The 25983-nt window shown below is 41.2% G+C and overlaps 1 protein-coding gene across 1 annotated transcript; it reads right to left on the reverse strand.

Moving 5' to 3' along the window:
- Positions 1 to 4074: 4074 nt before the first annotated feature.
- On the reverse strand, positions 4075 to 25178 carry srp68 (signal recognition particle 68). The gene is made up of 16 exons (XM_053638132.1): positions 25057 to 25178; positions 24328 to 24394; positions 24109 to 24222; positions 21250 to 21445; positions 20146 to 20228; positions 19621 to 19730; positions 18443 to 18525; positions 16450 to 16590; positions 11412 to 11510; positions 11213 to 11280; positions 10488 to 10641; positions 9919 to 10013; positions 9557 to 9686; positions 8609 to 8684; positions 8397 to 8449; positions 4075 to 6340 (listed from the first exon to the last, which is right to left on the reverse strand). The coding sequence occupies exons 1-16, from the start codon at positions 25142 to 25144 to the stop codon at positions 6113 to 6115; spliced, it is 1785 nt and encodes a 594-aa protein (XP_053494107.1). The 5' UTR covers positions 25145 to 25178; the 3' UTR covers positions 4075 to 6112.
- Positions 25179 to 25983: the final 805 nt, after the last annotated feature.

Raw genomic sequence — 25983 nt, forward strand, 5'->3', positions numbered from 1 at the left:
GTTGCCCATTCAGTTTGATTCCTGTTTTAAACATGAGCTCATCATGGGACAATCAAACTCGCCCTTTAGTCAGAGCTCCTGGGACGCTCCATTAAGATAGCTAGTAAACAACTCTGCCCGAAAAGCTAACACTGTTAAAGCCAGTAGGGATCCGTGAGCTTTACGCTCCAAGTTCGAGTTTGGTGCAGTAGTGGCCCGCCTTCATTCCTACACTCACTCTACCTTGAACGACTCAATTTTCACTGCCAGCATTTTCTAAATAAACTATTTGCTCAAAAGGACCCGCAACATGCTGTTACCATGATAGCGAAGGAGTGTGTTTGCTTGGAGGATGCCATTTTGGGGTGTGTCTCCTACCCGAGAGTGTCTTCTATTCATCAGTGTTACACATTCACCCACAGAAATGCCTTCAGTATTTGAAAATCTCAATATTTTAATGGCAGGAAAGTAGGTTAGTTATGCTAAACTGCCCTCAAGTGTGACTTGAGTGTGAGAGTGAGAGTGTGTGTGTACATGGTGCATTCCATCCAAGGCAAATTTCTGCAACTTGGTTTAAAGTTGAATGAATGAATGAACGAATTTAACTCAAGTTTTCAGCAGCTGAAGTAGCCAGTCATTCTTACTGACCGAGATTGGTGGGAAAACTACAACAGAACGTAATTTTGATCACGAATACAAAATAACCCAAACATAAATGTCTGAAAGTGCATCAAAATTACGGTTGCCAAAACGTACCAGCATAAAATACAGCATTTGGTACTTGAAAAATACAGAATTTGTAACAACAAAAGAAACCGGCATAGAATTTGTAATGGTTTTAATGGGAATTGTATTGGATTTTATTGGAAACTGTAATGGTCCCTGTGGGCCTCAAATGGTAATTTGCTACCTTCTGTTGGTGGCATATTATGTCTAGTGGATACCATTAAGCACCAATAATGGTAATGGTTTTAATAGTTAGCTGATGGTTAGTAATGGTGTGTGAAGTGGAAACCATTAACCATTGAGTTGCGTATGAAATCTTTTTTTTTTTAAATAAATGTAAAACCATAAGGAGCTATATAGTCATTCATTTATTCAATCATTGTCAGTAACCGCCTTATCCTGGTCAAAGTTGCGAAAGATCTGGGGAACACCGTTTGAGAAGCGGGAATACACCTCGCATGGGATGCCAGTCTATCAAAAGGCATCATGCTCACACTCGCCCTCACACATTCATGCATCGGGGTAATTGAGAGGCACCAGTCCATCTCGAGTCATGTTTTCGGATGGTGGAGGAAACTGGAGAACCCAGAACCAAGGAGAACCTGCATAGAAACGCCACACAAACAGCGAGCCATGCCACGTGCTCGCTTTCTCAACTATGCCAAGTATATAAGTATACATCCTGCAATACTATAATTACGCTAGCTTTATTCGCACTTAACTTTCATTCAAAGTAGGATTCCTCATACAGTGTACCCCAATGAACTACATGCATTTTTCGAACAAGCAGAAGGGCATTCCGGCTGCCTCGCTCACACACATCTGAGAATCACATACGTCTTAATGCTCTCTCACCAGAACGGGTTATACTGTGCAAAAGGACCTGAGATGCTGATGAGGATATCGTGCCTCTTTAGATACGCGAGTCAGCTTCCCAGGTTCACCTAAACGAGTTCCACGATCGCATTATACAGATAATATCTTTCTACGACCTTATTTTTCTTTTTTAATATAGTCTTATATTTCAAATCTAGATTTCATGCACGTATCTGAAAGTTATCCCATCCTTGCAGACATCGGTATTTTTGCATATTCATCAGATCGAGAGCATGTGTGTGTGTGTGCGTGTGTGTGTGTAGGTTTGCCTCAGGCCCAGATATCAATCATCTCGGCAGCTATCTACGTTGTGGAATGTGTCAAATGTGTGTCTTGGGCCATCATGATAAACATCTGTGGTGGAATTCTGGGAGGGGAAAATGAAAGATGACACTCTTAATGAAGGTAAAAAAATTTTCAATAAACGTACGCGCACGTGCACACACACCCGTTTAGTAATTATTGGATGGTCTCTCAGATGTGCCACATGCACAAACCACACACTAAAAATAGAAAAGGACGTTTTAGTAACAAGTTCAGAGCAACGTGGTTTAGTATAAAGCTGACCACTTGTGCACGTTCACACGGCATCATGGGGGAGGGAAGTTTTTCTTCCCTCAGACACGGCTTATTTCTGCTCGGATCTCTGTCCGCTATGGCAAACATGGCGGGTCTACAGCTGAAAATAAACCCCAACAACCAACAAGACTGAGCATCCCTGGAGATGCATCCCTATCTAGCAATGCACACATCATCGGGGTAATTCTGGACAACCACCGATCCTTTAATTACACTAGTAACCAGACTCAGTCCTGCAGGTTTCTGCTTTAGCTCAGGAGGATCTGGACAGTTCTATCAACAGAAGCCTCTCAGGTGCTTCTTCAGGTCCTTTGGCATCTCGAGATTGGGCTACCTCGACTCACTCCTGCCAAGTTTGCCCCCTGCACGCCAGCGGACCCTGGTAATTGATTCAATCTCTCCCACATCACCCCATAGCTACGCCCCCTCTGCTGGAGTCCTGTTGCAGCCCACATCAGATTTGAAACACTGAAGCCAAAAATGGAGCCCCACCTACCTGAAGGTGCTCATCACACTCCACTCTGCACCATGCGCCTTCAAAACCTCTAGCATGGCTCGACTGGATCCATCATCCCTCAAGGTACAAAGAAACCGCACATCAAGACCTTTCTTTTGGCCTGGCCCGCAGATCAGATCATGAAATGAGCTTTCCCTGGCTGTCTGGTGAACAGGGAGGTACTGAGGTCTGTTTCGAAACCGCTTAAACGTGCACTAAGGTCATTTATGAAACAAGAAGAACTCAACACTCACGATGGTGCGGACAAGAATTCCTCCACTTTTAATCCTTCTTGCAATACCCTTAAAATTTAGGAAGGAAGCCATTGAGGAAAAACTATCAAATCAAATGTGGTTACAATGACACGAGAATCTCGGACAGGTGCACGGACCACCATCTAGTGACATAAAAATCCCTTGACTTGTGCGTTTTCTTGCTGTACTACACAACGTACCATACGTCCTGCATCTCAGCATAGCTATCGATGTATACAATACATACTGTATGGGTTTGCTTAGGTTTATATCTATGCTATGCATACCATCCATCCATCTTCTACCACTTAATGCTTTTCAGGGTCACGGGGAACCTGGAGCCTATCCCAGGAAGCATGGGGCACAAGGCGGGGTACACCCTGGACAGGGTGCCAATACATTGCAGGGCACACTCACATACATATTCACACACCCATTCATACACTACGGACACTTTAGACACGCCAATCAGCCTACCATGCATGTCTTTGGACTGGAGGAGGAAACCGGAGTACCCAGAGGAAACCCCCGCAGCACGGGGAGAACATGCAAACACCACACACACAGGGCCACGGTGGGAATCGAACCCCCGACCCTGAAGGTGTGAGGCGCACGTGCTAACCACTATATTTTTTACCTTTAAATGTAACTATATTGGTCAATATTTAGTTTATCTTGTTTTATTCGTAATTTTCTTACGCGTATTTGTGCCTGGTCTTATGTATATCGCTGGAACGTTTGAACTTCCCCCTCATGTTCTCTTATCTTACTAACTTCTCTCCAATTGGGTTTGTATCTGGATGGTCTTCGTAGAACCTGACCTACTGAACTAGCATGATGATACTTTTGAAGGAGGAGTCGACAAAAGCACTTCTTTAAGTCACTCAGGATAAGAACAGTGTAACTATTGGGGAAAACTGGTTAAGGAATTTAAACTGTATGTAATGTTTGGTGGTTGTAGCCAAAAAAAAAACATTTACATATTTATGTATAGGAGAGGCATTTCTTTGCAGTAGAATCAAAGCAGGATTAAATTAGTCTCTCAAGCCACAATTAAATCCTCAATTTCAACACGTCTTAACTTTCAGACATTTACCCGACACTGACCGGGCAATTCAATTCCCCCGAGCGGATACCGTTGAACAAAGCGACACCATTCAGCGCTTCTTCACTTATGGTTTATTCTTTTTATTAGGAGCACTTTCATTTCAGGTGTTATCTCGCAGACCGTTTTAAAACGTGAAAACGTGTGCGGTTCAGCTCCGTCCTCCTACGAATTGCCATCATTTCGCTCATAAAACGTTTAAAAAGAAGAAAAAAAAAAATAAGCAAATAAGTCAGGGTACAACGAGTAAGCCAGAAAGATCACGGACCTAAGGAAATAGAAATAGTAGATGAGACGGTAGAGATGCTGTCGAGTGAGTGACGAGAGCGGAGATTTGCTTTGGTACGAGTCGATACGAGCAACAGCAGCACTTGTCTACAGACACGCTGAGAGAGACCCCGTAAACTTAGTGTGTGTGGTTTGTTTTTTTTTTTGGGGGGGGGGGGGTGTTTAAAAAACCACTCCATTCCACATTGACGTGTGGTCATTTTTATCGCCACAGTCACGGTTACCGATGCCGGTGTTTAAACTGGCATCATTCAGTGCTCTTCTACTGGATAAGAAACTGGTACCAAATCAGTTCAGCTCTAGCATTAAAATGCGAGTTACTTTGGGAAGAAAAAAATAAAAATAAATAAATGATGAAGTAAAACAATTGTGCGCAATGATTGTGTAAAATACAGCAAAATTCATACTGCAACCATGAATCGATGGTCTGTGTAGGCAAAATGCAGTGCACATGCAGTGATTAGGGATGCACCGATACCGATACTGGTATTATACTCAGAAATCAAATAAAAACGCCACGTAACGTAGTGCACGTCGCCGTACTAACGAACAGAGGACGTGAAAATGACGCCCATCTGGACTTCTTTCACAATTAATGACGGCAATATATAAAAATTCATCTTCCTATGATACAAGCGACCCGATTTATAAAAAAATAAAATAAAATAAATCTCGATGGTGCTTAAAATAATATTCTCTATTAAAAAGATAGTGTTAAAGCTGAGCACGAGGAGCTCATAGATAGAAGCCCACAGCAGCAAATTACATAAACAGAGTTAAATATAATGATGCCCCTGATTGCTTAATACTAAGCAGGTCTTTATTTATATTTTGGTCTTTGTATTGATGAGTATGACAAAATCATGTACTAGCACTCGATCTGGGGGGTGGGGGGGTGGGGGGGGGCGGGGTTAGGGGCGGTATTGATGCATCCCTAGCAATGATCTGCTGCATAATTGTTGTCCATGGTGCGATCTTCATGCTGTACTTCAACACTTAATGATTTGGATGGTAAAAAAAATAAAAAAATAATTTAAAAAAATGGTTGGATGTTTTTTTTGTTTTTTTTTAATGCCGTGAACCAGCACTGGCTCCGTGTCGGCGGAACAGGAGTGGGAGTTCTTTCCATATTTTGCTGGATGATTAACACGCCGGTTATGTCAGTTGCAACAGCCTCTTCCTGGTTTGCTATGTCGTGTACATTTCTCTGCAGCTGTGAAACAATGGCTTGCTGGTGTATTACACCTGGTCAGCTTAGTTTAAAACGAAACAAAATGATTTAAAGGATACTAAAGAATTTTTTTTTTTTTTTTTTACACTAAATGAAGAAAAAAAAGACATGGACCCTTGAGCTTGGAATAATCCGAAATTGCCCCCCATCCCTGTACCCTACACGCCCTTCTTGCATAAATAAAATAGATCTAGACGATGTGGTAGAACCCACCGTGAATATGAATTCAATATCAATACTACTACACACACACACACACACACACACACACACACACACACGTGTGTTCTTCTCTCCCGAACCTATACAGCCACGTTTCGGCACACAAAAGTACTTTCCTTGTTCAACGCCCAATACAACCCATTGTGTTCGCCGAGTGGATTAGGGCTTTGTTGAATCAGGTAAACCCTACACTGTGCACACCTATGACCCCTGAGGTCACGGAGCGAAGGACACTGACGACTGATTTTCTGAAGAATATGACGGACAGACAGGGAAGGGATTTATAAAGCGAGCAAGTCCAGATCGAGTTCTGACTCCCTCCAGCTCTCGGGGTCGAAGCCGAACGGAGCCTCGATTTAGCTGCCGAATCCGAAGATGCCCTTGATGTAGCCGGTGAGGCCGCCCTTGCCCTTCTGCTCCACCTTATCGTCCAGCGGTGGGAAGGCCACGTGGTTGAGGGCCAGGTCGAAGAACAGAGGCTTGCACGGGATTGGCTGGAAGTCCGGCGGAAACGAGACGAGATTGGGCTGCTTGCCGAGGAGGGATGGGTCAAGATGGAAGGTGTCCAAACGCTCAGAGAGAGGCTGAGGAAGGATAAGGAAGGATAGATGAGTTTGACAGAAGGACTGAATGTGGACAATGTATATATTAACGCTGAATGAGGTGATAAATGGACACCCTAAAGATTTGCCCTTCCCCAAAAAAAAACGTTTCACCCTTTCTTCAGCGGATAATCGCACTTTATCACTTCAGCCCAGGACTCGTTCATAATATCCTCATAATTTCAACACGCTTAGCTCTGCTTGCCTTTACTCTTCTATACTGTAAAGATTCATCACTTATAATCTCACTATCCGGCGTCACCCACACGACGACAGGTTCCATTTTTGAGTTTGTTCCTTCGCCAGGCGTGCTCATTACGGATCTAAGCGTGCATCCAGAGTATTGAATACTTGTAAATCAATTCCATTTTACGAATTTATTTAAGACACCCTGACATTACGACATTGCTATATGATCAGTTACACATGACATGTTAGATGTGATGTACTTATTGAGTCTTATTGATTCTGTGGCAATACTATAAACTTCATTCTTAACATGAATATTTAAAAAAAAAAATAAATAAATAAAAAAAAGTGAGTTTTGTATGTTATATGTTTTGGGACAGGGACTTGGCAGGGCACAGTTATGACACAACGTACTAACGTACTAATACATTCATGTGGGAGTGTGTTTGAAACCTGCCACAGATGCCACTTCAGGGTGTGTCTCTCATCCACGAGTGGTTTCTATTGTAGTTCAGCAACGCTTTTACGCCTTCGATAGATTAACACGCATGCCCGTTTAATTGCCAACGTTTTAATAAGGAGGAATCTGACGTCAGCTGTTTGTTCATTGGTCCATAGATCACCTGGACGGAACGAGTAATTAGGAGAGAAGGGCTGGCGTGATCTTTCACCCGCAAAAAAACAAACAAACTTGGTAACTAAATCTCCCAGACAAATAAAAAGCAGAGGATACCGAATACAGCTTGGCTTCCTCTGGGATTTATTTATTTATTTATTTATTTATAAAACGGGTGACGATTTCGGCAAGATGACATTCGTATGATGAAAACGCAGATGATTTTATTCAGATTGAGCCTGCCCAGTCCATTTTGTTTCTTCACTCCTCAGGCACCTAGCAGCATTTCTGCACACTCATTCACGGGACTTGCTTTCTCACACGCTGCGTTCGCATTTGCTTTGGACTAAGTGGGTGTGTCCATTTTAGTTTGCTTTGGTTTTTTTTTTGTTTTTTTTAAGTAGTGAGGAGAATAATACCGAGAATGCATTCTGGGTAATGGACTGATGTTCATGAAATGGGGGAATGAATGAATGAATGAATGAATAAATAAATAAATAAATAAATAAATAAGAGCATAGTAAAGGAAAAGAAAAAGTAAACCATGGCCAGATATCAGATAAGGTGTTTCTTTAAGCAACAGCATGAATAATTATTTCCAACCTCGCACAATAACACCCTGAGACATTTATTCAAAAACAACATCAAACAAAAAGACAGACAAAGCAGTTGGTGAGACGCAACACACTACATGACACTGGAACCCTGCCCTGTAGCAGCACCCTATACATACACACACACACACACAGTGTCTTTAGCAAACTGAGGTCTGCCCAACAACATTCCACTGATCTCCACCCCTTGATAGTAGTCTTTGTGTGTGTTCATTCCAGGATTATAAATGGGGAAAAAAAAAAGTTGAATATGTTTCATGTGTATAGACTACAGTACACTAGCATGAATTCCATGTTTAGCGCCGGTCTGGAGAAGGTTTAGCACGGACATGCTGGTCGATGGTTAAAACCGCTCATAAAAACGTCACCTTCTTGGTTTGTAACACACTTGGTGTTTAAATTTCTTTTCCCGTGTTACATGTAATAAATCTGACTCTGCAGGCGTCTGAGCCAAGAAACGACTTTTCAACATGCCTACACTAAACACTCAAGTTTTTAACTTTACTGATAAATTGTTAAAAAGATCCCTAAACATCATAGCTGGGATCACGGGATCACGAAAGGTCATACCTTTGATGCTGAAAATAAAAATTCGACTGGTTTTAGGACTGTTTCTTACCGTGTTATCTTTGACCTGTTGCTGAGCAGGAGCTTCAGTCACATCCTCTTTATCTAAAAAAAAAAAAAACAAAAACACGTACACACAAAAAAAGTCACGAGACAGAAACATTGTTTATGTAATACCTACAGGTGAACGCGTGCGTGCTCGTTTCTACACTTGTACACATCTAAAAACGCAACAACTAAACGCTCAACGGGATGAAGACCTACCCAAAATGGCCGCTGCCTGAAGGGAGTATTTCTCAGAGTTGACTTCGGCTATGAGTTCTTGAACATCCGGAAGATCCTTGCAACAGTGACACAAGACAAGGTAAAGAAAACAAAGAAAGGCAATGGCATTCTGATCATACCACACTTTCCACCCCCCCCCCAGAAAAAAAGAAAGTTATGTCAGTGAAACGAGTTAGTTCCTAACCAGTCATTCCTTCACCAGCGTCTCTACTCACCTCTCCTGAATAAGGCAAAAAATTGCATGTTTTTTTTCTTCTTAAATAACATTTAAAAGAAAAAAAAAAAATCGATTTATTATTAACTAATAATCTATACGAGTCCCTCATGTAAAAATTGCTGTTGCTGAAAATTAACCAACACCTTGTGACCAATCAGAATTGAGCATTCAACAATGCTGTTGTATAAATGATGGTCACATTACAAAACCTCACATGACCTACCGAATTTCTCCATCTGGAGATTAATAAAGTATTATCTTATACTATTATATTATCTTATAATACAGGATGTGCTAACGCGAACCATTTGAACGACCCCAAGTTTTGGGGGCGGAGCTTTGTGTACATGGGTGGGCGTGAAGGCATTCTGAAGGAGTTTAAATTTGTATTTTTTTTTTTTTAAATCATATATAATTCAAATCTTATTCAACTCCACCCATTTAACCATTAGAATCCTATTTCCTCACAAATCTTACCTAATATGCCTTTAAAGAGAAGCAAAACAGCACAAAACGTTCCTCATAGCCTGCCTTAACCCCTGCGTAACTGCCTCACAAATATAGATACTCATTCTCGGAGCTTTCTTTCTACAGAAATAGTGGTTCCACGTTCTTCTTTTGATGCGTAAATGACTACGTGAGTGCATGATACCGTCCGTCTTATAACGCGCCTCGAAGACGGAAATTAGCACGGTGTGTAAATGCAGTACCTTGAGGCTGTTATTGAGGTTTTTGGCCTTGGATTGGACCTCTCTGGCATATTTCAGCACTCTTTCATACAGAACCAATGCCTCGCTCCACTTCTTTACCACTACATATGACTGGGCGATGAAGAAGCACCTGCACAAGTATGAGACGGGACAGAGACAGTCGTTATGTGTGTTCGAGACCAAAAACAAAAAAAAACGAAACGTGTTTCTAATGTGTTACAAAAGATCACACTTCTCAAAATTTCAACTATTTTAGAAATGTGGTTGCAAGATGCTTGCTGAACGAAAAGGCTAGATAACACCGTGAGGGTGTGTCAGTAATGAGAGCGCCCACACACACACACACACACACACACACACACCTGTAAGCCTTGTAGACCAGTGTCTTAAGGGCCACCTCTTTCTGGAAGGCATGATCCTCCTCCAAACCCTGCAGGGTGGACAGCTCTGCCAGGCTCTGCCCAAAAACAAAACAAAGTTACCCACTAAATAAATAAATAAATAGATAGATAGAGGACAGTTACCCTCAGGCACGCCAAATCAACTTTCTAATGTGTGAGATGAAGTGAACGGACTTGTGCGTTCTCTATGTACAACCAGGTTTTAAACCCGACGCTAGAAACAAAGATTTAGAAGCGTTTCAAAGTCATCCTAAACTTTGTGTAGGATTTCATATCTTTCTTGGGAATTAATACGAGTGCACAGATTGTTCGTTGTGTTAAACAGGAAGAGCTGAAAGTGTCCTTGTGCCATTCAATATAAAAGGCAAATCATTTTCCACTATGTAGCTGTTAATGAAAAGGTGGTACGTAAATTCAATGAAATTTCCAAATTCAACAGTTTGGTCCTGACAGGAATACAGGTAAAGCTGGAGGACAGGTAGAGCTAGATAAAGTTCTTTGGTTATGGTAAGCTCTCTCTGTGTGCGTACCTGCAAAATGATCTCGTAAAGCCGGATCAGGTCTTGTGGTCGCGGTCCTCTCTTATTCTCGTCAGTCTGTGGCTCCTTCAGTTTGGCCTGCAGTGCCTGAGCCATGCTCTCATTCCTCTTCACCACAGTCCACAGCTTTATGTAGGTTAGGTAGCTGCTCAAGCACACGTGCACACACACACACACACAGTATATTACTATACTTGTGAAGCATTATATAGTGCGAGTCTGGAGGGAAAGGAGAGGGAAAAAAATAAATAAATAAATTCAACTTCTCTCCAGTTGAATCCAAACACACACCCACAGAAAGCTCCATGTTATTGATTTGCCAGTATATACAGAGGCACTCTGACATTCGTGCTGTACTCCTGCTGTATACATGATGTAAAGAAATGTTAAGTTGTTCATAAATCACAGACTCGCACATAACTCTACAAGTTATGCATGATGACAAATACAATACCTTCAATCATTATCTGGTCTCTGAAGTTCTACATTTATAAAAAGGTCTGATTTGAAGTCTTTGTTCACTAGAGTATGACAAATTGCTGCTTGTTTACGTCAGATAAGCACAAAGATGTGTTTTGACAGCGTAATATTGTGCTGGAGTCACTCAGTAACTATTACAGTCAAGAGCTCTTTCAGTCATCTTGAAAGTAAGACCACACAAATGGACTTACAGCAGATATTACTCACTCGCTCACAATTAAGCAGGAAACACTAACCTGTGCAGGAACTGAAGGTTGGAGACTTTTCCACTCTCTGCACTGTCTGCAGCTCGCTCTCTCTGCTTCTGTCATGGTCAAACACACAAACGCGTACATTTCTGAATCCTGCTGTGCGTCAATAATTCCTCGCTCAGGCCCATCATTTGCACATAATGGGATGCCAGCATGTGCATGTCGAAAAGCAGCGTGCTCTTACCACATCACTGCGCAGTTCTTCTCGCACAGCCTGGATGGTGTCTCTGCACTCAGCCAACAGAGTCTCATACAGGCGCTCTTTCGTCTCGTCATTGGCTGCCTGACAGAGAAATGTGCAGATATACATATTGCATGAGATACAGTGGTGCATGAAAATGTGTGAATTTTCTATATTTCTGCATGAATATGACCTAAACAGCCATCACATTTACACAAAAGTCCTAAAAGTAGATAAAGAGAAAACTTTTTTTTTTTTTTAAATGAGAAAAACACACTTCATTCATTTACAGTTGCAATCAAAATTATTCAACCCCCATTGCAAATCAGGTTTGGTAATTTACAGACTTTCAGCTGTTTACATTGAGAAAAAAAACAAAACAAAAACAAAAACAATTGAAATGGTTCAACACAATGAATGCTTCAAGTGGTTTCCCCAAATTCAACTGAAAATGCAACTTATAATGACTTCCCCAGTCTCAAAATTATTCAACCCCTTCAATAAAGAACACTCTGTCCACAGTCAAGCATGGTGGTGGCTCGGTGATGCTCTGGGGCTGCTTTGCATCCTCTGGCACTGGAAACCTGCAGCATGTGGAAGGCAAGATGGATTCATTGAAGTATCAGGGAATCCTAGGAGAAAACGTCATGCCGTCTGTGAGGAAGATGAAGCTTGGGTGTCATTGGACCTTCCAACAGGACAATGATCCCAAGCATACCTCAGATTCCACCAAGGCTTGGTTGCAGAAGTCGTCCTGGAAGACTATACAGAGCCATCACAGTCACCTGACTTGTACCCCATAGAAAATCTCTGGTGGGATTTGAAGAAGGCGGTTGCAGCACGCAAACCCAAGAATATTACTGAACTGGAGGCCACTGCTCATGAGGAATGGGATAAGATTCCTCAGGAAGCTGGTGTCTGGCTCTGCATCTCATTTGCAGCGGGTCATAACAGCAAAAAGGTGCTCTACTAAGTACTAAAAGATGCTTGCCATGAAGGGGTTGAATAATTGTGAAACTGGAGAAGTCATTATAAGTTTCATTTTCAGTTGAATTTGGGGAAACCACTTGAACTATTCGTTGTGTTGAACAAATCAAACAAAAGCAACTGAAATAGTTCAGTGCGAACAGCTGAAAGTCTGTAAAATTTGTCAATAAACCTGATTTGTAATAGCGGTTGAATAATTTTGATTGCAGCTGTATTTATCGAGGTAAAACGATCCAGTATTACACATCTATGAGTACATACTTTATTCTTCTTTATCCATTCCTTGATAAAACAACTTTTGTTCTTAGGGCTGTTGTCTTGCTGTATGACTAACTTGAGATTCAGTTCACGAACAGCTGTACTGACATTTTCCTTTAGAATTCGCTGGTATAATTCAGAATTCATTATTCCAAGTTGCCCAGGCCCAGATGCGGCAAAACGGGCCCAAACCATGATAGTACCACCACCATGTTTCACAGATGCGATAAGGTTCTTATGCTGGAATGCAGTGTTTTCTTTTCTCCAAACATAACACTTCTCATTTAAACCAAAAAGTTCTATTTTGGTCTGATCCGTCCACAAAATATTTTTCCAGTAGCCTTCTGGCTTGTCCACGTGATCTGCAGACAGGCAGCAATGTTCTTTTTGGAGAGCAGTGGCTTTCTCCTTGCAACCCTTCCACGCACACCACTGTTGTTCAGTGTTCTCCTGATGGTGGACTCATGAACATTAGCATTAGCCAATGTAAGAGAGGCTCCTGGAGAGGGTAATAATGGTCTTGAATTTCCTCCATTTGTCCACACTCTGATTGTGGATTGGTGTCCAAACTCTTCAGAGATGGTTTTATAACCTTTTCCTTCCTGATGAGCTTCAACAACTCCTGAGAAATCTCCTTTGTTCATGCAACGATGCACTTCCACAAACGTGTTGTGAAGATCAGACTCCGACAGATCCCTGTTCTTTAAATAAAACAGGGCACTCACACCTGATTGTCATCCCACTGATTAAATTAAATCATTACAACACCCGACTCTAATTTCACCTTCAAATTAACTGCTAATCCTTGAGGTTCACATACTTCTGCCACTCACAGATATGAAACGTTGGATCTTTTTCCTCAGTAAATAAATGACCAAGCATAACGTGTTTCATTGGGTTTTCTTTGTCTACTTTTAGGACTTGTGTGAATATCTGAGGTTGTTTTAGGTCATATTTTTATGCACAAATATAGAAAATTCTAAAGGGTTCACAAACTTTCATGCACCCCTGTATTAGACAGGAAATGATCACGTTATAGTCTGCAAGTCTGCATACATTTCTCTCAGTTCAGTTGTTCCTTCAACGGGAATAAGACATGGCGGACCTCAGTGTGAATATGAAGGTTGGAGCACACCATTTAATATCGTTTGCGTTTGGTCCTTCGTAATAAGTGACGAACGGGGTCAGAGCACAGCTTCGACCAGATAACAGCAAGTAGTTATAGGAGAAAGCATCCGTGCTGTGGAGCTCTGAGGATTCTGTTTCAGAGAGGGCTTTACCCACCTCCTCCAAACAAATCCTTCTCATGGAATTTGAACTCCTGAAATCCAACTCAGAACTTTCCACTAAGGCAGAACCTGAACCGCTGAGAGTGCCCATGCAAGGCTGCAGGCTTAAAGCACATAAGAACTTGAATCTTGTCTAAGAAAAATATCCGATCGTGCAGATAACTGCTGATGCCGACAGTAACAGTGTTCACGTATGCTGTTCATACACAACGTGATCCTCACGTGCAAATCAGACCCAAACCGACGCTTACGGACAGGTAAGCGTCGAGGCATTTGTGAGCTGAGGTTCCAGTCCTGAACCAGACACTGACATGCTTAGTGAGAGTTAAATCCTGAACAATAAGATATGAACACTTGTATTCTCCCTGGGCAGATTGAAACGAGTGTGTGCAACGTAACAGAAAACAGCAGACAAAATCAATCTCTCTCTCTCTCTCACACACACACAAATCTGAACACTGAGAAGGATTTTTGGAAGGGGGTGTATATACTTATATATTTCTTTCGGCATTTATATGCAACCAAAGAAAAAAAAAATATTTTAATCCAGATGCATCAAAAAGAGCCACGGCCACTCTAAAGTTGATTATTTTCCACTGACAGCATGCACCAAAGTGTTTTATTCCACTTACACAGCAAGCTGGGCATTTTATTAAAACGGAACATGCTGTACTTTTTAACCATTTATTGTTACCGTTTATTGTATTGTCGTTGAACGTGAATGAAACAAGTTCCTGTCGTTACTTGCATTATAATAGTCATTCCTTCACTAGACTCTCGCACTTTTTTTTTTGGACAGGAAAAAAAAAGCTGCATGTCAAGTTACTGAGGAACCACAAATCCCTCTGACCTGAAGACACAAAGTTACAGCTTTACCTCTGGCAGGTTCAAAGCGTCGACACCCGAGACTCCTTCCTAAAATAATCATCCCCTCACGGGAAAACTTATTCACCTTATTAACAATTACACAGTCCCTGTAATAGCCGTTACTATAGAAACGATAATGCCTCGATGAGACAGAGGCGGGGATTGTAATCACCCAATTACAAACTAGACTGTAAGGAAATGTCACTGAGTGTCATTAAAACAACAAACCCGAAATTCTTAGAACATTCAGGTCACGATACCACAAGACGTCGTACAATCCATCCCTTTTCTCCTGCATTTGTGTGTGTGTGTGTGTGTGTGTGTGTCCTGGAACACAGTAGGTTTCAATAACATGACACGATCACATCCACTTATTACATGGTCCATTTTCTCTCAGCATTTCCAATTAAAATCTTCAGTCCCTGGTTTCTCAAAAGATTGCGGCCAATCCTCTCACACTTTGACTTGTCTGTGCACACAAACGATAACCTTTCATAAATAAATAAAAAAAAATAAAAACCGGAGATGCCGTTATAAACTTATACACTGCTTTATTTTCCCTCTCTGAAAAAGAGATTCGTAATGATTTTCCGTACCGGTGTACGCCATGAATTTGTTTTCTGGTATCGTTCTAGCGTTCTTTTTTTTAGCATTCTATTATTCGTGTGTCTCACAGTTAGGCAAGTAACACCTAGGAATTGTTGGAGCGGTCACTTGGGTTTACAAAAGATTTAAATTACCAGACGATTATGACTGAGAGACACGCACACACACACACACACACATCAAGGGGTTGTGATCAGGTGTGTCTCAAATCCACCTCGGTAACACCTCACAACGGTAAGAAAGACTGGGGAAACTAGTTCCTAAACTGGAAAGAGGGGAAGAGAGAGAGAGAGATGGATTTCTGTATAACTTCATTGCCAGCTAGGATTTTCTTTCGCCCCGCAGTCCAACCCTTGTGTTGTGCAGAAACGTCTTTACTACTCATGTAAGTAAACTGGGACATGATTAAAAAGCAGTAATTAACATGGGCTTGCTATACATCAGAGTTTCATAGGGGAAAAGGACGGGAGAAAGAATTTTTTTTTTTTTTTAAAAACCCTGACAGTTTAACACACAACCTCCAAGACACAATAGATATTCCCATTTCTGAAAGCAAGAGTTTCTACGCGGATCGAAGTACACGGATGTGATCGGCAGTGTGCGAAGTGGGGTGTAGCACGTAGAATGCGGTTTTGTGGTGACGGAACAGCATGCCACGAGTCTGAGGAGTGGCACGGGTGTGGTAGATACTAAACGTACACCAACAATCACAGACCAAAGACACGGCCAAACAGATCAGCGCGGCACAGAGCTCCCCCAAGTGGAGGAAACAGGACACCAGACACGTTTCCTGTACAACAAGGCCGGTGTGTGTTCGTTTGTTTTCTTTGGACTTCTAGCAGGTGTGTTTCTTGACTAGCAAGCCATATACAGGTTAGTTAGAATTTCAGAAATCAGAATATGGCAGCTTATTCACGGTCTCGAATTAGGCAGGCTAGTCTGGAGGTTGGTTTATCATTAGAGAAAATTAGGATGATCTTAGCAGCAGTGAAATAACACACTGTGTGTGTGTGTACGAGCTCATTAGTCCTCACCTGTGCGATGGCAGCCTCGTTGTCAGCCAGCCCCAGGAGAAAGATCCGGGCTTTATCATTTTTAACGGGAACAGTGCGACCCCTCCACTCCACCTCGCTCATCTTGGCGGCCTGCTTCGCTCGCGTCTGAGTGATCAGAGCCTGGAGGAAGACAGGTCAGCGATATTGTATGAGACAGTTATTGAGAAACTACCTTACAAGATGCTTCCCTCACTTCTCACTTTATTATTCAATAGCCCTGAAGATTTATGGGCATGGTCAGAGCTGAAAACACAGAGCTGCCAACTGGCACCTTTCTAATAAGCAGAGACTTAATAAGAACACTGAAATACCTAAATACTGTATAAACAGCTCCAACGGGCCAACTTGAAACACAAACGTAACTCCAACTGACTTCTAAAGAAATAAACATGTACAGTGGATAGAAAAAGTTTACACACCCCTGTTAAAACCTATTAAAGTGAAAAACAATTTCAGGGGAAAAAAAGAAAGACAAAATTTTACAAAAAAAGTAAAAAAACCTGGTTGCATAAGCGTGCACACCCCTAAACTAATACTTAGTTGAAGCATCTTTAGATTTTATCACAGCATTCAATCTTTTTTGGTAAGTCAATCAGTTTGTCACATCTTGACTTAGCAATATTTTGCCATTCTAACTGTCAAATCCCCCCCACCCCGGAGTTTTGATCGGATTTAGGTCCAGACTCCAAAACCTTGGACTTGTTTTGGTGAAGCTATTCCTTTGTTGATCGGGAGGAGTCATGCTGAAAGGTGAAATTTCTCTTCATTTGAAGTGTTTTAGCAGAAGCCTTAAGGTTATGTATCAAAATTAACTGGTATTTGGAGCTAATCATTATTCGCTCCACTCCTATTAAAGCCCCAGTTCCAGCTGAAGAAGAAAAAAAAAAAAAAGGAAGAAAAGAAACCACCTAGATGCAAAGTATGATGCTGCCACCACCATGCTTCCCTGCAGGAACGGTGTTCTTTTGATGATGTGCTGTGTTTTTTTTTTTGTACCAAACATATCTTTCGGTATTATGGTTTCGTCAGACCATAACACATCATTCCACATAATTTGGAGAGATTGGATGCATTTTTATTTTTGGTTGAAAAAGGCTTCCATCTTGCCACCCTACCCCAAAGCCCAGAGATATGAAGAATTCATGAGATTTTTGTTGTGCCATATTTTCTTCACTTGTTGCTTGTCTATACAGTGCTCCATGGTATATCCAATGCCTTGGAATTTATTTTTTGGAACCCTCTGCTGATTATATCTTATATTCAACAATGAGATCCTGTACCCGCTTTGCAAACTCTGTGCGTGCCATGGCTTTTCCAGTTGGATGTTATCAAGATGTCGGGAAAATCCTATAGGAACAGCTATACTTTTTGTGGTGATCAGTCACTTACTTTAATTGCTGGCAGGTGTACACTAATTAGTATTTAACATGAGTTTGAATGGTATTGATTCTGAACACTGCCACACCCCCAATTATAAAAGGGTGAGCATACTTATGCAAGCTAGGTATTGTACTTCATTTATTTTCATTTCTTCCCACCCTTAAAATGATCATTGTTTTTGACTTTAATGAACAGATTAAAAAATAAAGGGTAGTGACATGGATTTATCTTTTTTACATCACAAAACCCTGCCATTTTATCAGGGGTGTGTAGACTTTTTATATCCGCTGTATACAAATTGAAGAATGACGTGTCATATAAACGCAGTATCTGTTTAAAGTTACATTTAATATTATGGACGAACACAGCTCCTATTATCACGATATTAAAGTTAATTAACAGTTGATTCCCCGCTTCTCATATTTCCTCTCTCGAAGTTAATAAGACAGAAATAAGAAGCCTGTTTGGATAGACGTGGGCTTTAAAGCACTGTCCCTGCTCATGACTATTTCACAGGCGATCTGGCTCATCGCTAGTTTTAGGAATGTCCTAATACTATAGGGGAAAATAAAAACAAAAACAGACGTCTGACCTCGAGCTTCTCAGCCATCATGCCTCCGCCTCCTCCAGCACTGAGCCTCATCTGCATGAGGTCATTTATAGCGTTCTGGTCACCTTGAAAGAAAGGAAATACAAAAATCATCAGGGTTGGATTTCCTTAAATGTTTCATGCAAAACCCAAACATGTGTTTCCCTATTGGAAAAGCTGATAAACTAGAGCCTTTTTAAGAAACTAAGAACACTTAACTATGCAGAGAACCTTCCGGAATCGGTGCAAATGCTCTTCCCGATCATCTCAAAACTGGAACCAAATTAGCACGCAAATTAAAATGTGGAAGAGAACGGAACGGAATGGTAGAGAAGAAGAAGAAAAAAAAAAGCCTGGGATGGAACGGAAAAGAATAGCATAGAAGGAACGGAATGAATTCAAATGGATCGGCATGGGATGAAATACAAAGGAAATAGAATGGAAAGGAATAGAAAGAAAATGAATGCAATGGCATAGAAAGGAATGAAAGAATAAAACTGAATGGAATGAAAAAAAAAAAATAAAAATTAGAAAGGAATGGTTTAAAAAGGAATGGAAGAGAAATGAAGACAACAGGAATGAAAGTGAATAGAATTTAAATGGAACAGAAGCTCATTCTGATAGGAAGGAATGAAATGGAATGGAAGAACGCAGCTGTTTTTAAGATGAATTCAAATTCAATGTGTACACATTCGATCATATAGCAATACACTGGTCAATATTATCGATTACATCATCCCCCCCCCCCCAAGTAGAACCAAACGTCCAGATCCAGCTACTACAGTAGTATCAGGATGGAGTCGAACCAGCAGGTGGAGACAAGGTGACGGGAGGAATTTGGTGTTATATGGCATCTCGTATGTTAGGGATAAAAAGGCGAGTTGGATCAGGCCCAGGTACAAATCCTGGACTTTTGGTTCTGCAGCAAGGTCTACTATTACAGTAACAATGCAGCAAGTCATTATTACTACTGGCATTACTGATACTCAGATATGAATATGACCATCTGAAAGCTCAGTTATAAACGCTGTTTGAGCAGATGCACAGATACAGCAATGAGTAAAATCACCGACTAGCAAGATTGTTGAAGTGTGCATATGCTCATTTAACAATCAGATGTAATGGTGGTGTTTGTCTAATGACCGTGTAGAAGCAGTGTGGGAAAAGTGTGTGTGTCTCACCGATGTTGTATGCACAGTAGCGGATGTTGGGTGAAATCTCCTCTACTCTCTGGTGGTACAGAACAGCCTGCTCCTCAGTGAACGCACTCGCTAGCTTCATGTAGATAGTCCTGTAACAGTCAATAGTCATTCAAATCAGACATTTGAAAAACGATCAAGTCCACTATAAAAGTGCGTTACGACTAATGGTGCATTCAGTTGAACACATCATACACTCGCCATTCACGTAGTGAGAATACAGTTTCTAAGCAACTTATACCAATGTACACGACTATACTCTAATGACGACGTACAGGCACCATGACAGTGAGAACATGATCAATAAATCATACGTGTGAACCTATATGGATTTAGAAAGACTCCTGAAATAGTGAATAGCCCAGGAGTGTGGCATTTATGAGATCCTCTAGTTCGTTATATAGTTCGTTAAGCCCATCTGATGTTTCCTAGCTGTTTCAACACACACACGATTAAATAAAAATCCTGGTGCTGCAGTAGTCCGAAAGGAAACAAACAAGCACTCACTTGCACTTATTGAAGGCCTCCATTGCAGATTTCCACTCCTGCATTTCAAACTGGACCATGCCGGTCAGGTAGGCAGAGTACGCCTGTACACAGTGACATCACACACTGGATATCGACACTGTTTTCATCAACAGTATGAACACAGATTTCCCATCAATAGCAGGAATAAGTACCAATATTCAGTATCAGTTATATAGATGCACATGAGCAGAAATTATTGGTTTTGCCGGTAGTTTTTTTTTTTTTTGGTGGGTGCAGCTGAGAAGGGTCTGTTGTCATTATACAGTACGAGAGCGGCCTCTAGAGGCGAAATAAAAACTATCACTGACAAATTTTGTGTTATTTGAAGTGTTTTTTTTTAATTATTATTTTGGATGTCTCTATTTTAATTAATTATTTGGAGTGTTACTTTTTGGTTCAGGTTGGAGGTATATCTTTAATTTATTTTTTTATATATTTATTAATAGTTAATATAAACTGGAGAGCAAAATTAAAGAACCTACAATTTCCGAAATTTCAAATAGGACTAAGCAGTGACCTTTTGAAGTTATCCTAACAGGAGTAGAACAGCAGTTTTTTTTAAAGCACATTTCTTAAGTTAAATATATTCTGGAGCACAGTATTAGAAAACTGTGCTTAATCGGTTATCGGAAGGTACTGCCAAACTTGGTTACCGGTAAAATCGGTCGATCTCTACCCATGAGACTGGACTTTCTACTTTGTTCTTCTACTAAACGAGACATTCGGTTAGCGTCGGAAGGATTTTGAATGAGGTGGTGGGAACAAGGTAAGTATAAAGCACTGATAATTGGAGAACAGCTGCTTATGTTTCGTTCGGATCGTGGTTAAATGTAAACGTCCCATCTGTTCAACTGCCTTGCCTACAAGGCCATGTGGATGATGAGCCTTGGGTGGAAGGCTCAGTGTGATCAGCACAGGGGTGGAAAAAAAGCATTGAAGTAAACATGGTGATACGACTGCACCCTTCTAGACCGTTAGAATCGGCTCTAAAATGATTATAGTCATATTCCTACACTGATCTCATGCCAGCATTATGAAGATCGAAAAATAAAATCGGTATATTCATATTTAGATGGTGGTTACCTGGGCCTCCAGTTTGGTCTTGGCGTCGACGCGCTGGCTCTCGCACAGCTTCTCCAGCTTCTCTCCGTGCTTGGCTGCCTTACGGAGACGCGCCATGAGGTGGAAGCGTTTCCGCGGCTCGGTGTTGGACTCCTGCTTCAGCTGCATGGCGTAACTCCACGCCCGCTCGGCTTCCATCACAACCAGCAACAGATACCTGTTAGGCACAGGGAGACACGCAGAAAAGAGAAAGGAACAAAACGTCACCGCAATGGATCGTAAAGAGACGGTTCACCCAAAAAATGAAAATTCTGTCATCAGTCAGTCACTCATCCTTCATGTTGTTCCAAACCCAGAAGACTTTCATTCGTCTTCGGAAGACATCTTAATGAAACCTGGGACATTTCTGTCGCGCCGTTTAAGTCTATATCCACAACATACTTTCACGTCCGCATAGTTCTCCGACATGTTCACGAGGGAACCATGACGCGTGCGGACAAAAACAAACAAACATCCAAGTCATCCTCCATGACGAAACCTGCAGACATCTCTGCTACAAAGCTTGTCCTGTGTGACTCAGTTTGTGTACAGCGTCCTTCTTCCTCAGCTGTAAACAGCGTGGCGCTTCCATCCCCGATTTCAACATAGAGGAGGACTTTATGTCCGTTCTCACGTCAACACGACACGCACGCGCCGTGGTTCTCTCGTGAATGTGTGTCGAAGGTCTACGCGGAAGAGAAGATATTTTGTGAATAAAAGACTTAATTTTAGCATTCGTATCGCTTCATAAGATTGGGTATTAAACCACTGGAGTCACACGGATTACTTCTACGACGCCTTTATGAACTGCTTGGATCGTGAAAGTTTTGGTTACATGGTTCTGTAAACGGAGGGACGGAAATCGCCCAGGACTCGTTAAAAATATCTTCATTTGTGTTCCGAAAACGAACAAAAGCCTAACAGTTTGGGCGAACTATCCCTTTAAGTAGAGGAAAATTAAAAGATAAAAAAATCATAGGAGAATGAGAGAGTACGAAGCTAGAGTTGACTTCATTTCACACCGGTAAAACAATCCTCTTTATTCCTCTTACACCACAGCAATGTCAATTTTTTGAACAATTTATTAAAGAGCATGCCCCAATTTTTTTAATCTATTTACAGCTGCGTTAGGAACATTATGTTTCGGAACATCTGTGAGACAAGTTACTTTGTATTATCGCTTAAACACTCATCACTTTAAATTATAGCAGCTATAAACGGTCGTTTAACTCGTGAGGTTAATAACGCATAAAGAAAACCCAGCTGGTCATGCTACTGTGCAAGTAAAAAGCATAGGCTCCTCTGTCCTGAAGGCTTCCCCGTTGAGAAAACGTTACAGACTGCTGCAAAGTGCGGACACCGTAGACTCCGAAGGTAAACGTTAAATAAACGACGTCTCCTTACGCGCCTCTCACAGGGAGTTAAATATATAATTAATTGTCTCGTCTAAAGAACCTCGCACGTCCGAGATCTATAAATTAACAGCAGTCAGGTTTCCCCCCTGCGTTCCCTCTGAAACTATTGGAGCAGCAAGGTCGATTCATCTGTCTTTGCTGTGGACACAAGACATTTGGGTTTGAGATCAAAAGATCAACAGGAGAAGAGAGTTTAGAATTTCAGCTTTTACTTCCTGGTATGTATATGTAGATGTGTTAAACGACATAGAACGTAGCACATTTTGTATCGGACCACCCGATCTGTAGGCGAGCACAAATATCGGAACACGTGACTGACCGGTAGTTCTTGTTACCCAGGTGTGTCCTGTTAGATTGATTAAACAATAAATCGCTCTGAACATCTACTCTTGGTTGTAGCCTTCCGTTTCATCTGTAAAAGACTGAATTTGTTCTTGTGAAACATGATGGAGGTAGTGTCATGGCTTGGGCTTGCATGGCTGCTTCTGGAAGGGCTCGCTAATCTTTACTGATGACTGACGACGGTATGAATTCAGACGTTTACAGGAACATTTTGTCTGTCGATTCACAGAGAAACGCAACTCAAATCATCAGGAGAAACTCATCAGGAGAGGTTTTAGACTGGGCAAGTCAATCACCAGACCTTAACCCAATTGAGCAGCATTTCACCTCCTGAAGAGGAGACTGAAGGGAAAAATCCCCCAAAACAAATAACTGAAAGAGGCTGTAGAAAAAGCCTGGAAAATAAACAATTTGGTGATGGCAACATGTCACAGGCTTGATGCAGGGATAGGAGAGCAAATACTCCGTGTTATTTACTTTAATTTACCTCAAGACTCCTCTACTCCTATACGTTCACTCGCTTAAAAATTGGCTGGTCTGATACGAAAGGGTCTATGTTTTATGTTGTTTAAACACATCTAGATGTGAATACCAGGAAATGAAAGATGAAATCCTATAAAACAATAAATAAATAAAAAAAATAAACCTTGTCTCATATCCATCTTTTGATCTCAAAGCCAAATGTCTTTGGTGCAACAAATGAACTGGCCTTGCCGATCCAATAGTTTCAGAGGGGACTGTACAGTATATGAAGAGCAAGGCTGTATATCAGCCGTAGCCATCATCAAAATGGCCAATTAAATCCTGCAGGATCGCACACCTTACTCTCTTTTTTCTTCTGAAGTGAGATGAGACGGCTAGAGTCTTTCAGTCACTGGATCACTTCCTGCCACTGGGCTGAATCGTGTCATTACTGCTTTGGAAGCACACTAAGGCTTGCTTGCTGTCCTCTCTCTCTCTCTCTCTCTCAGGTGGTATCTATGTTTTGTTTTTTTTTAAACCAATGGAAGATCAGAGATCCTGGAATCCAGAAACTTAGCACATGTGCAGTGTCAGTACTACAGTTTTCAATATCATTTCTCACCGACTGTCAGACAGGATCTCCACGGTCACTTTTTTCCCAGTGAACTTGTGCCGGTTGCCCATTCTGAAGCCCAACGTTTTGCGCAGACGACGCAGTCTTCGGGAGCAATAGCCCCTGAAACAAAAGGGAATCTTTTTTTTAAAACTTCACAAGAAAAAAAAAGAAAAGAAAAAAGAAACAAACCACGAGCGGTTTCACTGCCACATGTGAAATCCTCACCTGTAGCGCTGGTAGTCTCCATGCCTGAGTCCATGCTGTTGCTGGGAATCTTTGATTATCTGGAGGACTGGAAGAGGACGTTAAGGAAAAGCCAGGACATATGAAAAACTTCTACAATCCAAACATGGTCAAAATCCAACTGTGATTCTGTTGCATTTGGTTGAACTTAGCAGATAAGTTAGAACAAGAAAACACAAAGTGCTGGATATGAGCTCTGGTCTAACATCTAGAAATTAACTAAAGATTAATTAAAGAAATTAACCTCATTAATCAGGTCTGATTTGTTGCATCGTTAAATAAGACAAATCTAAACAAACAAACAAACAAACAAACAAAAACAAACAAACAGGTCATCAAGTAACATCTAACAGACAACCTGATGCTCAACACTGACTCAGAAAAATCCCTCATTTCAACTTTAATACTAAACAATGCCATTCTGTAATCTAATTATCATTAGTAACATTCAATTAAAGCAACACTAACTGATTTCCAACACAAATGACACGTATGCCCAAGCGTAAATCCTCATAGTGTCCCCATTACACATATAGAGCACTACGTAGGGTGTACAAGCCATCACCGCGAGCACCCTACGTAGTGTGCTTATACAGGCAGCACAGAAATCTTTGAGACGCCGCCACAGGCATGCTGGCTAGCTAGTCGGTTAAACTAAGATAACGAATGGCAGGTTTTCATAAAACCGCGCATTTCATCCGAGAAGGATACTTTCCAGAGCAAGGCCCTCGTCTATCGTGTTCTCCTTGTTTTCCTCCATCGACGCTGTTTTCGCTTCATTCGCTTTCTCTACGGCCATCTTCCCCACGATAAAGTAGAACACGTCTCGTAAAAAAAAAAGCGGATGTAGAAAATCCTTGACCCGGAAATACACCCAAAAAAAGCGCAGAGGCGTGGTCAAAGAGATGTGTTGTTTTTTTGTTTTTTTTTAATCTCATTGTTAAACCCGACAAATGGAATGTGTTTAATGTGATGAAATGTGCTAAATATAATTCGTTTATATGAAATATATTTATATAGTTCATATAATTAAATATAAGACGTTTTCTCCTTCGGTAACATCTCGTCTTGACAGATTCTGTACTATTAACCAATCACAGCCAGGAAAACGGGGCACTATTAGCCAATCACAGATGAGGGGTGGGGCTTGTTGGAATACTGAAGAAAAACATACCAGGCCCTCAGGTGGATTGATTGACTGATTTATTCATTCTCGGTCTGGTCTTAGCGTTGATGTGATATTCAATTCTTATTCACTTGTTTAAAGGTGCAAAAGACACGAAATACATAGTTTCCTGTGTTTGTAGATTGTATTTCGTAATAAAGTTTGATAAATGTTTTCAAATGTCTGACATGGAGTAAGCATGTCAGTATAATTAATGTGATTTCCAGTAGTGCAAAATGAAGCATTTTAGGATTCAGTTCAGAGTTGACATTTTGTTTGAAACTTCTTTCATCGATATGTTGGTCTATAGTTGCACTTTGGTTAACTGTTTCCTAAATTACCCATGAAATCGATGCAGCGGCGTGTCAATCCTTGAGTGCGTCCAGTTCTTACATGTCCTCACCTGTACAACATCAAATTTCACTGTGGGGGCATGGAGGTTTAACGGTTAGCGTGTTTTCCTCAAACCTCCG

The sequence above is a fragment of the Ictalurus furcatus genome, chromosome 12 (genome assembly GCF_023375685.1).
Source record: "Ictalurus furcatus strain D&B chromosome 12, Billie_1.0, whole genome shotgun sequence".
Classification (NCBI taxonomy): Eukaryota; Metazoa; Chordata; class Actinopteri; order Siluriformes; family Ictaluridae; genus Ictalurus; species Ictalurus furcatus.